The 14,698-nt window shown below is 37.9% G+C and overlaps 1 protein-coding gene across 1 annotated transcript in view; it reads right to left on the reverse strand.

Moving 5' to 3' along the window:
- The window catches only part of XRCC4 (X-ray repair cross complementing 4), a 186,914-nt gene that overhangs the window by 158,231 nt on the left and 13,985 nt on the right, over positions 1-14,698 (reverse strand). Inside the window, 2 exon segments of the mRNA XM_055698668.1 lie at positions 2,395-2,582; positions 10,847-10,996. Of these exon segments, the coding sequence (XP_055554643.1) occupies positions 2,395-2,582; positions 10,847-10,985 (327 nt within the window). The 5' untranslated portion in view covers positions 10,986-10,996.

The following is a 14,698-nucleotide window of genomic DNA, read 5'->3' on the forward strand; positions in this document are numbered from 1 at the left end:
CCCAAGAAGCGACATCTTTTCTAAAAAGTCAAATTCTTTTGTCACCCAAAGTTAAAACCATGCAGAGCAATCAGGACACTTTGTATTTTCAATTTCTTTGGCCAGATTATTATTTTCCCAAATTGACATAAAGATGTTTTCATATGAATTAAATTTCTTGTAAGCCTTAACTGATGGAAACACATAATAATTGGGCCCTCATATATGAAGATATTTTTCCTTAATAAAAATATAGTATGTATTTCATCTGTCTGGTATTTAGAATATATTATGTGTGACACAGACAAGAAAAACAGGATTCTTAAAATTACTGCTCTGATTTTCTAAGTACAATTTGGTCCTAACCTTGTAATCCTTCTGTAATACAGTACTTTTGACCTAGACCCTTTGTGCACAGTACCGAGCTCTGTGCACTCACAAGAAGTGTCAAGAAGGGGGTACAGAGCCCATAAAGCCTTGCGTAAATACATAGAAATACTGATAATGCAGACTGGAACACTTATATCAACTAACTTTTAGCACCTCAGTCAAGAGCCAAATTGTGCTAAAATTTCCTATATTGCACAGGGAAAAAGGTCTATAATGAAGTACCCTTAAGAAGTTGAACTTCATTCCACTGAATGTCTTTCTCTGCTTACTAAAATGAAACCAAGACTGACAATAAGCACTTGAAGTGAGCTGCTACTGATCAGGTAATCTGTATTGCCCCCCTCTTTAAAGTGAGTTTCTCCTTATCCAGGAGACATACACAAAATACATCCATTCTCCAGTTTCAGGTTTGTGACAAATACCTGTACTGCATTCTTTGCCTATTTCCAATATAGAGGAAAACAGTATTTCCAGCTTCTACTTCCAAGAGAAACATCCCAGAGAAAGTAGTGTCTTTGGTTTCATTTTATGTTCCAAGTCAGACACCTCTCCCAGCTTCTTAAAAGATTATACCTGCTAAAATTAGCCAAATGAGAAGCAAAGGATGTCCCAATGGTAAGAAGAAATATAACAGAAAGCAGGTGGGACAATCTCTAGACACTTTGCACTCAGACACAATCCCATCCTAGATTTTTTCCCCAGGGAAAAGATTTGTCCAGACATTCCTACTCTTCTCTATCTGCAATCTTGTCTCCATTCTCTGCCCACAATTTTCTTGCCTTTCATAATGCCACTGAAACTGATTGCAGAACTGTGCCCTGAACTGGATCAGTGCAGTTTTAAATCAGTGCTTTTTAAACCCAGATTACTTCACTAATGTGGCTGAGTGGTAAATCAGCCCCACTGCTATCCTAGCACAACTGAAGCTGTGACAAACCTGGGGAAAGGCAGAACATTAATTTCTGGGGTGTGGGAGGTGAAGCGTATAAGCAAAGATGACTGCCTTAAATTAGGTTCTTTCCCAGAAAAGCTTTAACACAAAACCACTACTTGAAATAACCAAAAGTGTCTACAGATACAGATTATACTGGTTTTTTTCTTGCTTTAAGAGGGTCTTTTCCTTTGCAGCCTGGAAACCAACATGGAACCACATTCCCAGTTGCAATTTCATGCATTTCCAAGCAGGAAACAATTTTAGTGTAGCTTTGAAAATCTTTAAAGCAACAGAAAAGCTCATTTTAAAATTACATTTTAGCATTTGAAAATCATCTTACTTAAATTTTAATATACTTTTCGTATGTAGTTTAGGATAGAGAGAGAAAAAATAAGCAAGCAAAGAAGAAATGCATTGGGGGCCGGAATTTTAAATGGGAAGCACAGTTCTCAAGTCAGGAATTAAAAGCAAAGTTACAGTTTATGAAACATACCATCCTAACAGTAAACTACAGCTTTAACGTGTAAGCATACATTCCTTAAAAAAACCTCAAAACATAGATCATAGAATGGTTTGGGTTGGAAGGGACCTTAAAGACCACTCAGTCCCACCCCCCTGCTGTGGGCACGGACACCCCCCCCCCCCAGCCCAGGCTGCCCCCAGCCCCGTCCAGCCTGGCCTTGAGCCCCCCCAGGGACGGGGCACCCACAGCTGCTCTGGGCAGCCTGGGCCAACTCACCACCCTCACTGTAAAGAATTTCTTCCCAATATCTAATCAAAAACTATTTTCTTTCATTTAAAACCTTTATCTGTCATCCTATCACTACACTATTCAAAAACTTAAATAGAGAAGTAATACTGTTATTCAGTAGCATTTAAGAAAGCAACAATAGTTCTATTGATACCAGGTTTTGGGGAAACCACAAACTTGTTCCTAGTTTGGCCCACGGCAGAGTTCACAATATTCCTTCAATCTCAAACATGTATCACAGATCTATTCAATTTTAAAGAAACTAATAAAATACAGAAATGTACCAAGATGGTTGTTCTCACAGTTTACCACTCAAATTTAAACATTTAACGATACTTACAGAGCCATCTTTCAGATTTTTTTCATAGGAGAAGTGACACTCCATATTTTCTTTATCCCTTGAAACAGCAAAGTTATATTTGCCAGCTGATTCTTCTCCAGCTATCAATGCTTTCTTCAGTTCTTCAACATACTTTTTTCTATCCATTTCCATGTCGGCAGCCTCCCTAGAAACGTCAGCTTCAGACACTATCAGAAAGAAACGTGTGAGAAATCAATACGCATATGTGTATGTGAACACGCATATATATTTATATGCACATATGAACACATGCTCACACACCTTAAAGGACAGGCAAATATTAGTAGACTATTCTTCCCCTGACATAGACCAGTATGCCAGACACCAATGGAAATGTAGCAGGAATACAGTGTTTTTCATGAGAATTAAGTCCTGTCCCTTTTTTTCCTGTCTCAAAATGGTTTATTGCTACTAGCCCACAATTCTACTTGCCTAAAGTTATTCTGAATAACACTAACCTTACAACAAAGACTGGAATGTTTTAACTATGATTTATTGTGCCCTCTCGGTTCTCTTTGAAAGTACGTAATCTAAACCCTGTAAAACAACAGATGCAACTGTCTCCTCACACATTCTTGATCCAGTTCTCCAAGTTTGTAACTTACAACAACATAAAACAAAATAAACTATCAATTTACAAATGAAGCTACATCTGGAGACTTGAGAATCCATCTTTTACCATTCATATTCAAGGACCACTAAATGGGGAATGTTCCTCCAGTTTGCATTACATCAGGTCTAAAAAGAAGACTTTTTTCCATTCCTTTGAAGACGAAGAATGGTTGAATACAGTACAGAACAGGCCAATAAAGATGTACTGTCATTAAGATCCCTGATAGCCTTTCCTGGCTGCTTTTGATCATTTATTTCCTCCTAAATCTTCTTTTGGTTAACACTCAAACTGAAATGGCAGCTTACCAAGACTACTCACCTTTCACTAGGAGCAGCAAGAAACAGCTCTTGATTTTACCACCTGGGCCCCTGGTTATTTTCCTTCCTTTTTATTTTATTTTACATACTGTATCCTCAGTACTTTTGAGATCATTATGCCGACTAACTCTAATGAGGAGTGCAGAGTTTCTTGCACAGACAGATAGAAGCAAAATCTCTAAAGACAGGATGTGTATAATATAATGCAGTCTTTTAATGTGTCACCTAACAACACAGTATTTTAGATTGTTTACTTGATTAATTTTCTTCTGACCAATCTTTCTGAGGAAGACTGCTCTAAATTGTTACTTCTAGCATCTGCCCAGCATTTGAGAGACCAAGATGTGGAAAAGGACATTAGTTTATGACAGCCTAAAAAAAATAAAAACCACAAAAAAACCCACCAAAACAAAGGAAACAAGACCACACACACCAAAAACCCAACAAAAAAGATCCAAAACACATCCTTCACAGAACTACAAGTGACTCTAAAAAAGTATCCCCCTTAAAATCTCATTAATAACTATAACAACTGTATTTCTTCTCTATACAAATGCCTTTGAAGAGAATTTCATATTGAGACATAAGCCCGCACATGTATTGGAAATCATACTGTAAGAACAGCATTTCAAACATGAGCCTGTTCAAATTGCCTCATTTTTCTTTAATTTTCTTGATACAGTAGCTAACCTCATATTGCAAAGGAGGCAGTATATATCAAATCAATCCATCGTATAAAAATACCAAGAAAAGCCTACCTGCATCTTCTTTACTCCATCTCATCAGACATTAACTAATACACACTGACAAAATCTCCTTGAAACTTCTCTCCTCCAGGCTGCACAGTCCCAGCTCTCTCAACTTCTAGCACTAAAGTTGCTCAAATCCTTCAGTCACCTTCATCAGCTGTCACTGGACTCGACACTGTAAGTTCACATCTTTCTTATACTGGAGAGCCCAAACTGGACACTGCGTCACAGGTCTCACCAGGGCTGAGCAGAGGGGAAGGATCACCTCCCCTGACCTGCTGGCAACACTCTCAAATGCAGCCCAGGAGGCTGTTGGTCCTCTTGGCCACAAGGCCATGCTGCTGACCCATGTTCAGCTTCCTGACCACTGACTCCCAGGTGATTTTCAAAGAGTGACCTGCTTCCAGCCAGTCACCCAAGGCACCGTTACAGGCTGGGGGCTTCTTCACACCTAGATATACAGTTTTGTACTTGCCTTTGTTCAAACTCATGAAATTCCTTTCAGCCCAGCCTTCCTCCAGCCTGTCTAGGTCCCTCTGAATGACAACCCAGTCCTCCATCAACCCTTCCCCCCAGTTCTGCATCATCTGTAAACTTGCTGAGGATGCACTGGGTCATCATCCAAGTGATGGATCTATTATGTATTGGACCCAGTATCGAGTCCTGTAGTACCAGGCCACTAGTAACTGGCCTCCAGCTAGATTTCACGCCACTGATCACAACACTTTGAAATGTGGTTGAACCCATTGAGCTCAATCCACTTCACTGTCCAGCTATCTAGTCCATACTTTACCAATTTGTCCATAAAGGTGTTAGAGGACACAGTGCTGAAACCCTAAAAAAAAAAAAAAAAAACCCAGCCACTGCCCTTCCGACATTCAACAAGCTAGTAATTTCAGAAAAAGTTATTGGGTAGGTCAGGCATGAATACCCCTCTGTAAATCCATACTGACTACTCACCATCTCATCCTTAGTATTTTTTGAAATGATTTCCAGGATTATTCCTCCAACACCCTCTGGCTGACTAGCCTCCAGTTACCCTGATGCATCCCCTTATCCTTCCCCAAAATAGGAAAGACATTTCTTCCAGTCCTTAAAAACATCCCTCGATCACTATGTGGCCTCACAATGACATAGGCCAGATCCCTCAGTACTCAGTCACATTCAACCAGGTCCCATGGACTTGTAGACATCCAGTTTCTTAAGATATTCTCTAACCTGATCCTCCTCCAAGGGTAAGTCTCCTTTGCTCCTGACCTTTCCACTGATCTCAGGGGCTTGGGATTTCTAAAGCTAAATCGTAACCAGAACCAGCAAAGACTAAGGCAAAGAAGTCACTGAGTAGTGCCTCAGCCTTTTCCATGTCTGCTGTCACCAGTCCACTGCCCCATTCTGCAGCAGGCCCACATCTTCCCTCATCTTCCTTTTGCTACTGATTAGCCTGCAGAAGTCCTACTTGCCCTTCACATCCCATGCCAGATGCTATTCCAGGTGGGCTTTGGCTTTCCTAACCCCATCCCTGCGTCTTTGGTCACTGTCTCTGTATCCCTCCTTGGTCACCTTACCCTGGCTTCCAACTCTTGCATACTCCTTTTTATGTCTGGTTTATCCAGGAACTCTTTGTCCATCCATGCAAGCCTCCTGCCACCTTTGCCTGATTTCCTGTTCCAGTGAGATGAACCATTTCTGAGTTTGGAGGAGGTGATCTCTGAAAAACCAACCCTCTCTCCTAAACCTCTCTTCTCTCCAGATCTGTATCACATAGATTTTTTCAAAGAGATCCTGGAAGAGGGTCTAAGTCTGCTCTCTTTAAATCTAGGGTTGTTATCCCACTTTTTACTCTTTTCTCTCCTCTCACGATCCTGAACATCAACTCAACAGTCACTGCTGCCAAAGGCTGCCCCCCGCTTTGACTTACGCAACCAGCTCTTCCTTACTCACAACTATTAGCTTTTGTAGTCTTCCTCTCTACACATCTCAAAATATGGAAAACATGATGGTAGACTTTACCGATCTTAGACTTAATTGAAGGGATTTTTGTTGGATTTGGGGCTTTTTTGTTGTTGGGGGATTTGGACTTTTTTTCTTTTTTAGTAACAGGTCACAATAACCAGTTAGGTCATTCTATTCACAAACACATTAACTATTTTTGCACACAAAAAAGAACTACTAACTTGCTAATCACCTTAAGTATGTCTGCAAAATCTGATAGGGCAAGTCAGTCACTTTACACCCCACTCTATTACTCTGTTCCTAAGAGAGAGGCTAACAGGTAAAAAAGGAGGTGCAGGTGGCAAGAGAGAGCATGCTGATGTCACCACTGCAAGGAAACAAAGACCTGACACAAGCAGCAGCTACCCCCTTCTGCTGAAAATCTGAGCCTGCAGATATGCTCAGTTAAAAAGATAATTAGTGGGTCAGAATCACATTAGTTATCCCCTAGCACAAGGCATTTCTTCCTAGACAGATTCAAATGTGTTATTCAAAAGCTAGAAAGCAAAGGGAGGCAAGGCAACTGAACTGCTTTGGAGTTATGGTAAGGGAAAAGAAAAAAAAAAAGTAAAAACAGTACAGAATTAGGCTCAATAAATACGAGCCAGTCAGTCTTCTGTCACACTAAGATGAAAAATGTCAGACTTATGGCAGTCTGAAGTCTGTCACAAAGTTCCCCATATTCTCCTTAAAGAGAAAACACTTAAAAATGTGTGTTTTCTGCTCCCCTGTTCTTTTAAAAACACAAAAGAAAACCTGTCACACTCATACTAGCCTAACATAAAGTAAAAGGACAGGGCAAAATACACAGCATTTTACCAGATCTTCAGAAACACAAACATTCAGCAGATGTAAGAAATTGCAGGAATGTTATTATACATTAAAAAGAATGTAGAAGTGCTGTGGAGCGTGCATTAGAATAAATCAGAAACAAAATAACTCTATAATCAGTATTACTAGATTGGGGAAGATGCTTATATCCTCACATTTTAAGCTGCATTATCTATGTTGCAGAGAAGGGCTGGGGGTGGGGTGGGTGGGGGATGGGAAATGGAGGAGGTTGTGAAAAAGAGGCCAGGGACAAACAAGTGTGACATACTATGTATGTATGTCCCTCCAGATTTGCAAATTCAATACGTCTGCCCTTCATAAATGCACATCTCCCGAAATGGAAACTCTGTTCTGCTGTCCATTGTAACAGATGTAATTGACAATCACACATAAATGTTTTTGTATACAGGCTAATACTGATGACCTTTAGGGCACTGAAATATGCTGATTCACCTAATGAACTAAACATTCAAAACATTTATATTTTAGTGTCATCATTTGAAGAATTCAAATTTATTCCTACAACCCAACAAGACAAATTTAAGCAGAGCAAAAGTAAGTAGCAGCACTCTTCATTAAGTTGGGGGTTAAAAAAAACTTTATGAAAAGGAACACAGAACACAGAGAAAGAGGAATGGAACAAGGTGTAACAGAACCCTTTTTGCACTGCATGGACATCACAACCATCTTTTTTCTAATACGTAATACCCTTCAGAGTCCAAAACAGAAGGTCACGCATATAGCCAGACAGTACTTGTCCTGCAAACAGGACTTCTGAGTGCAAAGCCACACTATTTCACTGCAATGCTGCATCACTGCCTTCTTCCTTATGCCCCAGACACAGCTGCAGCTGGCATACAGGGACATGAACAAAAGCAAAGCCAGCTGGCAGCACGGCAGACATGAAAAGATGTACAAGCAAGCAACTACTAAGTCAATGTCAGTTGGGCATTAATCCTCACGCATTGAGGCTGACAGGTATGAATTACAGAACAGAACTTGGTACCATTACAAGGGGTGCTACAAAGCTGGAGGTTGTAAACTTACACTATCCATTACAGATGCTACCAGTTCTTCTGTACCTCATTGCAAGACAAGTGTTCAACCCTCAGCTCCAACATAACTGAACGTACCCAAGTACGTCAGATGAAGTAGTAAAAGTATTTTCCAAAATTTTTAAAACATAACTTAAGCATGAAATGGATGTTATCAGAAAGGCTTAAGACTTTAACAACTTACAGCTGCATCTTGGGTTTTTTTAAAACTGAAAGCAGCACTTTGATATGATACAGTAGAAATACTGTCAGGAAAAAAGCTGAGCCTACATGTTAGTGAACAACTGGGGCTACAGTGCTGGTCAACACTCATCCTGCACAGCTAACAATCCGCTACAAATAGCAATGCAATGGGAAAGACAGGCAAGAAATCTACCATCAAAACATTTCTATTTTATTATAAGCTACAGTTACCAATCATTTCCACATTAGTTAGCTTATTGCTTGTATAGGACACTAGGCAGAGCTGAGAGAGAAAAGGCCACTGGTACATCAGCAATCCCTTTAAATCCCTCAAAACAGTACAGACAGAAATGTGGAATACCTTGCAGTATGAGACAAAGAGGGGCAGAACAAAAATAAATCAGATATACTTGCAAAAATAAGTGTATGCCTACCACAATGATTTCAACACTGAGGAAAAAAATTAGATTTTTCATTAAAATAAGAAAGTTAAAAAAACAAAAGATACTAATACACTATAATAAAGCACTGTGGTTTTTTTATTTTTTCCTGTGGTGCCTGTACATGCTGCATGTTACCTTATCTTATAAGGCTAGCAGAACTGATCAATCGTTACAGAAACATGAAATGCATAAATTTATATAGCTGTAGTTCTTTAATCCTATACCAAGTTAATACATGAGATCATATTGCATATTTGTGTGCTTCTCCTCCCCCCAAGATTTACTTCTTTTTTTCCCTCCTTAAATAGGACTCCTAACACTTTTCATCATCACATTAAATACACAAAAACCGCAAAAGACAACTCAGTCAGCAACCCTCATTCACTTCTTGGTAGGTCTTGCCAAGCAAAATAATCCACAGCATGAACAACCCAAAAGGGATTTCCCATAGCAAGCATTCTCTGACCACTGCTTTCCCTCCAGGTTTTGAATTTAGAATCTAAGCAGTCTCAAACATGATGCACTAACTTAGAAATAAGTGATCTAAACCAACACTGAGTGTACGAAAACACAGATCTGCACAGCAAGAAAGCCCTATGCATAAGGACTTCAACTCCTAATGAAATTATTCAAAGGACTATAAATTCAATAAGAATTCTTTAGAAATTCAGATTCTTGCAGAAGAAACAGAAGTACTCTTCTTTGGATGAGTACCTAGTGCTCATGCTAAGACTCTTGGGGGTTTCTTACTTTCCTTTTGATAGAGTGAATTCCTCCTGCTTTCACTGGGCCTCTGTTTTGGAAAACCATCATCAAGCCATTCTGCCACACGCAGGAAGTTAACAAAATGAGAACCATGTTCACATATTTTTTTCTATACTCTTCCAGTTACAGAAAAATAACAGATTTAAAATTTACAAAAAGCTGATTCTTTAAGCTGGGGATTTTAAATCTACGTAAGAACCACCAGAAAAGCTTTTAAACAGAAAAACCAGTATGCTCAATTAGTTATTTAATCAATGTTAACATTCTTTTATTGTTATTTTTAAAATACATAATTTGACTATTCTGTTGTCAAATCAAGAAAGAAAAACATGTCATAGCCAGACTACAGGGAACCAGCATTGAAATATAGGTATTTGTCTTGTGCAGGAACTCCTATTCAATAATGTGTTTGAAACATTAAAAGGAATATGGAAGAGTAGATTCAATACATATGTAGACATATTTTAACTTGGTCATGTTTCCTAGATCTGAAAGGAAGGTGAAAATTGTATTTAAAAGAAAGTTAATGAATGATTAAGCTTCTTTTCAAACACAGAAAGTATAGACACACACATATATATCGTGTGGATCTGTATATAGATATTCTACACAAAGTCCTATTTTATTTATTTTTTTTAATATGTATCAGGCCTGTTTGAAAGCTTGGCTTATGTAGGAACTGGGGTGAAACAATGTCCTCTGGGCAGGGAGAAGGAAGGAAGGAAGGAAGGAACCACATGGCCTACTATTCTCATAATTCAGAAAAAGTCAGGAAAACATTTTTGCTTACAATACACTGTAACATATGTTATTTTTTCCTCCTTTTGAAACATTTTTGCCACCAAAAGCCTTTTCATTAAGTATTTGATACATTTCTAAAGGAACACACAGATCTTTCCTTCTTCAGCTACCCATGAATGAGAAGCATGCTCTCATGAGATCCATGCTCTTACTTAGGTTTCCAAGTGGGGAAAGAAAGAATCTCACAGGCTATTTTTTTTCTTCTGATAACTTAGACCTAGGAATAAAATACTTTCTTGTCTATTCTCCTTCTCAAAAATTCACCTCAGTAGCAAATAGAGCCACCTTCAGCTCTCAAGATTTTATGAAATCATATATAAAAATGCTCCATGAACTATTGTTTCCAAAAGGAACTTGCATGACACATTTGTTCTGGAATCTGGATAAAACACAGAAGTGGTACTCCAATATCACCACAAGAAATTATATTCTTGAGGAAGGACAAAACATTGCATATCCATATGCTAAATGACTTGCGTTTGACACAAAATCTGTCCAGATTTGAAAGATCTCTGAACATGTCCGAGAGGATACCAAAAGATAACAAAACCATCTACTCCATCACTGGGGAGAGATAATGGTTGTAAGTTTCTGATGCACGTTATGGGTCACAGTTTAGAAAGTGCTTAAAAATAATAAATAATAGTAATAATTTCAAATTTTTGTTTCTTTCTACTATTACCTGTCCCAGTCCATGCACATTGACCATCAGTAAGTATTATACCAAAGCCAGCACCTAAATCTTTTTCCCACGACACTTGAAGAAAATATGTTGCTTCTGGATTAGAAACTGGATGAATTCTGTTCAAAGTCTTCTCCATTTTCCAGACACCTGTTCAGGAAGTAAGATAATCTTATTATAACCGGTGGCTTATTTTCCAGAGGTGCTTAGCAGTTTCATGTAACTAGCTGCATAAATAAGTAAATAAATAAATAAATATATATATAAAAGACACAAATATAAGCATACTTAGAATTTTATTTTACCTTCCCTCACAATTTCAGTTTTTCAGAGAACTAGTGATATTTCCAAACAGAAAACTGGATTACAGTACGTAAAGTTTAAAAGAGCAGTGCCAACAATCGCATATATTTGAATAGTCCCAAATTAACAAACTGTCAGGAAGCTGGGGAACAGAAAATTACAATACACAAGCACTTCCCCATGGCTATGTTTTTAACTTACTGGCTGGTATCACCCAACATACAGTGCATGGGTAATAATTCAAAATAATCAATATTCATCTGGACGACTGCCATGTGAAGGCACGCTACTAAGTTTCACTGCAAAGCAGAGGTTTATAATGACTGCCAGCAACTAAAGTAGTTACGTAGAAACCTGGATCTTGCAGAGAACAAAATTTATGATGCTACAGTGAATTTTTTGCTCAGTGTCAAAGGCACCTGGCAATCTGTACTTGACATAAGACCTTCTAAAGGGTCCCTGTATTTATACAGTCTAATCTGACAATAACAAATTCTTACAGTACTCAAGAACTTTAAAGCTTCATTTGGCAATTTGTTCCAAAGAAAAATGAAGAAACAGTCAATTTTGCCATTAACGTTGAAATACAGCATTTTCATTGAGAATGCTTCATGCTGTCCAGTACCTGAGGAGTTTGTTTTGGGGTGTTCAGTTGTTTTGCGCTTTTAATTTTAGAGTTTTTTTAAAAGAATGATATGAATGAAAAAGGGCTACGAGTTCACATACACTAAAAATAGCATGAATTAATAAAAGCAGGAAAAAACACAACTGAAGCATTTAAACTACATGCACTGACTACAATGATGCTTGGGCAGATTAAGTATTAAAAGTTCAAGTCTTCTATCTAAACTGTAGCAATAAGTAATCACGATCAGGCTTAGTTCAGGCCCTCAGGGGACTGCTCTTTCTTTGCTCATAGACATTGAAAGCCAAACCTACATACAGATTTAACTACCACTGGCCTCCCCAAAAGTCGGCATTTTCAGGTTAGGAAGAACAGTTTTAACTGTAGTTGACTGCAGTTGTCTGACCTTTGCTGAACGCTGCAGCCAACAACATTTGAAAATGCAAATGCATGCAGTAGTATTCAAAAGCAGCAAAATACATGAATATGACTTGTTTTTCAAGCATAAAGCTACATTAACACCTAGACAGCAGCTGCATTGTCAATAATATAAACATTCACTATAGATATCAATAAGGTTAATGAAAACAACACATTAAGTCCCTCTGGTGGGTAATTAAATCACAATATAGATCACCCTGCACTAATAAATAGCATTTCTGAACAACAAGAGCAGCATCATGGAAATATCCTGCTATTCCAGGCTGAACTTTGGCTAAAGCATGTCACTAGGCACTTCCAGCATTCCCATACATTTTTATCACCAAATACTCAAATACTTCATTTTTTAGGCTGAAAGCTTAAGTACACATAAGCACCATAACATTTCCCTATTTAGAGAATTTTTCCAAAGAGTTTACAATTCAAAAGCTATGATAGGAGTAGAAGGAAAAAATCATGTACATACAGCTAAGCATCATAAACTACCAACAACACCAAGAAGGATGATTTTACATCTATAAACCACCACTGCATATACTACTACAGATGTGATACTCTATTACTATTCACAGAGTATGTGTCAAACTGAAGAGTTACTTAAAAGCGATATTGAAAAATAAGTTAGAGTAAAAAAAAAAAGTAGTCTTTTATTTCCTCCACCAAGCAACTGGCCACTTCTGAAAAATCTACACTACATCTGTGCACCTATAACCAAGAACAGAAAATAAAGTATTTGGGGCATGGAGGCCTGTAACAAGGCCTTTGCAATTAGTCATTATAGAACTAAAGCCATTTTAAAGAGATGTAGTGCACTAACTGCCTGGGCATGGGTCAATAAAGAGCACAGGACAGGAAACACAGTAATGTCTGCAGTACATTCAAGCACACTGGCATGTCTTCTCCTTTGCCTGCCAGGTACCTTTTTGCTTGTTATGGAAAAATACAGAGTCCCTTATGAAATATTTTCATTAAAGTCCTTCTCTGAAAGTGTTTTTAAACAGACTTTATTCTTTTTCACTTAAACATAAATAGTTGCAGACAACCAAGACACACCGCATACAACGTACTAAGGCACATATATAGTTCAGTAGGGACTTTTTGCTTGTCGCATTTCATTCTTACTACAAAGCAGAGCAGCACTCAGTGAATCAGAGGCTGTCTTTTCAACGCAGATTGTTTGTAACAGAAAGCAAAGCAAGGGAGTTTTATTTTCTATTTATTACAGTGATAAAGAGAATGAAGTGTCAGTTCTCAGTCAGAAAAATTTATGTCAAGAGTCACACAAGAAAGGAAATGAATTTATTTAAAGATGCACTAAAAAGGTCTCTAACACCTGAGATGAAATTCATCTGATATCATAATACTGTGTTTTGCATGCATCCATATTCACATATTTCACTCAAGTGATGTGGAACAGCTAAAAATTAAGATTCTGTTTAGACATCATTCTTAAGAGCTCAGCTGCCAGCATAACGGATGAGCCTGTTAGCAGAACTGAGAAAGATTCCATATGATGTCTACCTGTGGTAAAACACAACTTCAATAAAAGCAAACACACCGAGGAGATAAAACACAGAGGAATGTTCTGTATTCCATAATAAAATGCAAAATACACTTGTCAAGCTTTTACACATTTTATTGTGCATCTTTGAACAAACAATTTTACAAGAGAACATAAACTGAAAATACTTTTTCTCCCAGCCTTTAAGTCCTTCATTGTGCTCACTGACCTTTTGAGAGAAGTATTAGCTACTACTACATGTTTAGAAACTGCCTTACAAAGCAGAGCTCAGCCTTGCTTGAGATCTCCGGGCACTCAATTGTTCCAACCCATCAGCAAAAGCTTAAGGATTCTTAGCTTTATATAATGGCTATTATTTAGTTCAAGAGGAACAAACCTTCTTCATGAAAATTGGTCTGACCTACACAACACATAGAAAAATCAGTGCAAATAAAAACATTGTACCTTACTGCTTTTTTAAAACCTGTTTGAAAAAAAAAAAAAAAAAAAAAAGGAAAAAATAACCAAAGCACACCCAAACAAAAAAACCAAATACAAACCCCTCTTTCACAAATCTCCCAACAACACAATGCTTCCACAGAGTTTAGTGTAGTTGTGAGTAAACGGATAAACCTCACAAAGTTGATGTGTGAATATAGGAAAAAAAAGATAGCAAAGGAGTTACCTAACTATTTAGCAACTAGCAATTACCACTAATAAAAGAAAATACAGAAACTAAATCAAAGCATATTGTTTTCACTTACTCTAAGGTGAGTGTATGCACCTCATCCACTATAAAGGCAAAAACGTAATAGCATACTTACACCAGTGTATTTCCAAAATATGAATTTCAGAGGGAGGAAGTTGGGACTTCCTACCTGAATACCTGAAGGTAGTTGTACATTCACAGGATTCACTAGTAACTTTGTTCAACATCTTTATACGATGTATCACTCTATACTTCAAGAACTGAAGTAAACTA

Source organism: Falco cherrug, chromosome Z (genome assembly GCF_023634085.1).
Source record: "Falco cherrug isolate bFalChe1 chromosome Z, bFalChe1.pri, whole genome shotgun sequence".
Lineage (NCBI taxonomy): Eukaryota > Metazoa > Chordata > Aves > Falconiformes > Falconidae > Falco > Falco cherrug.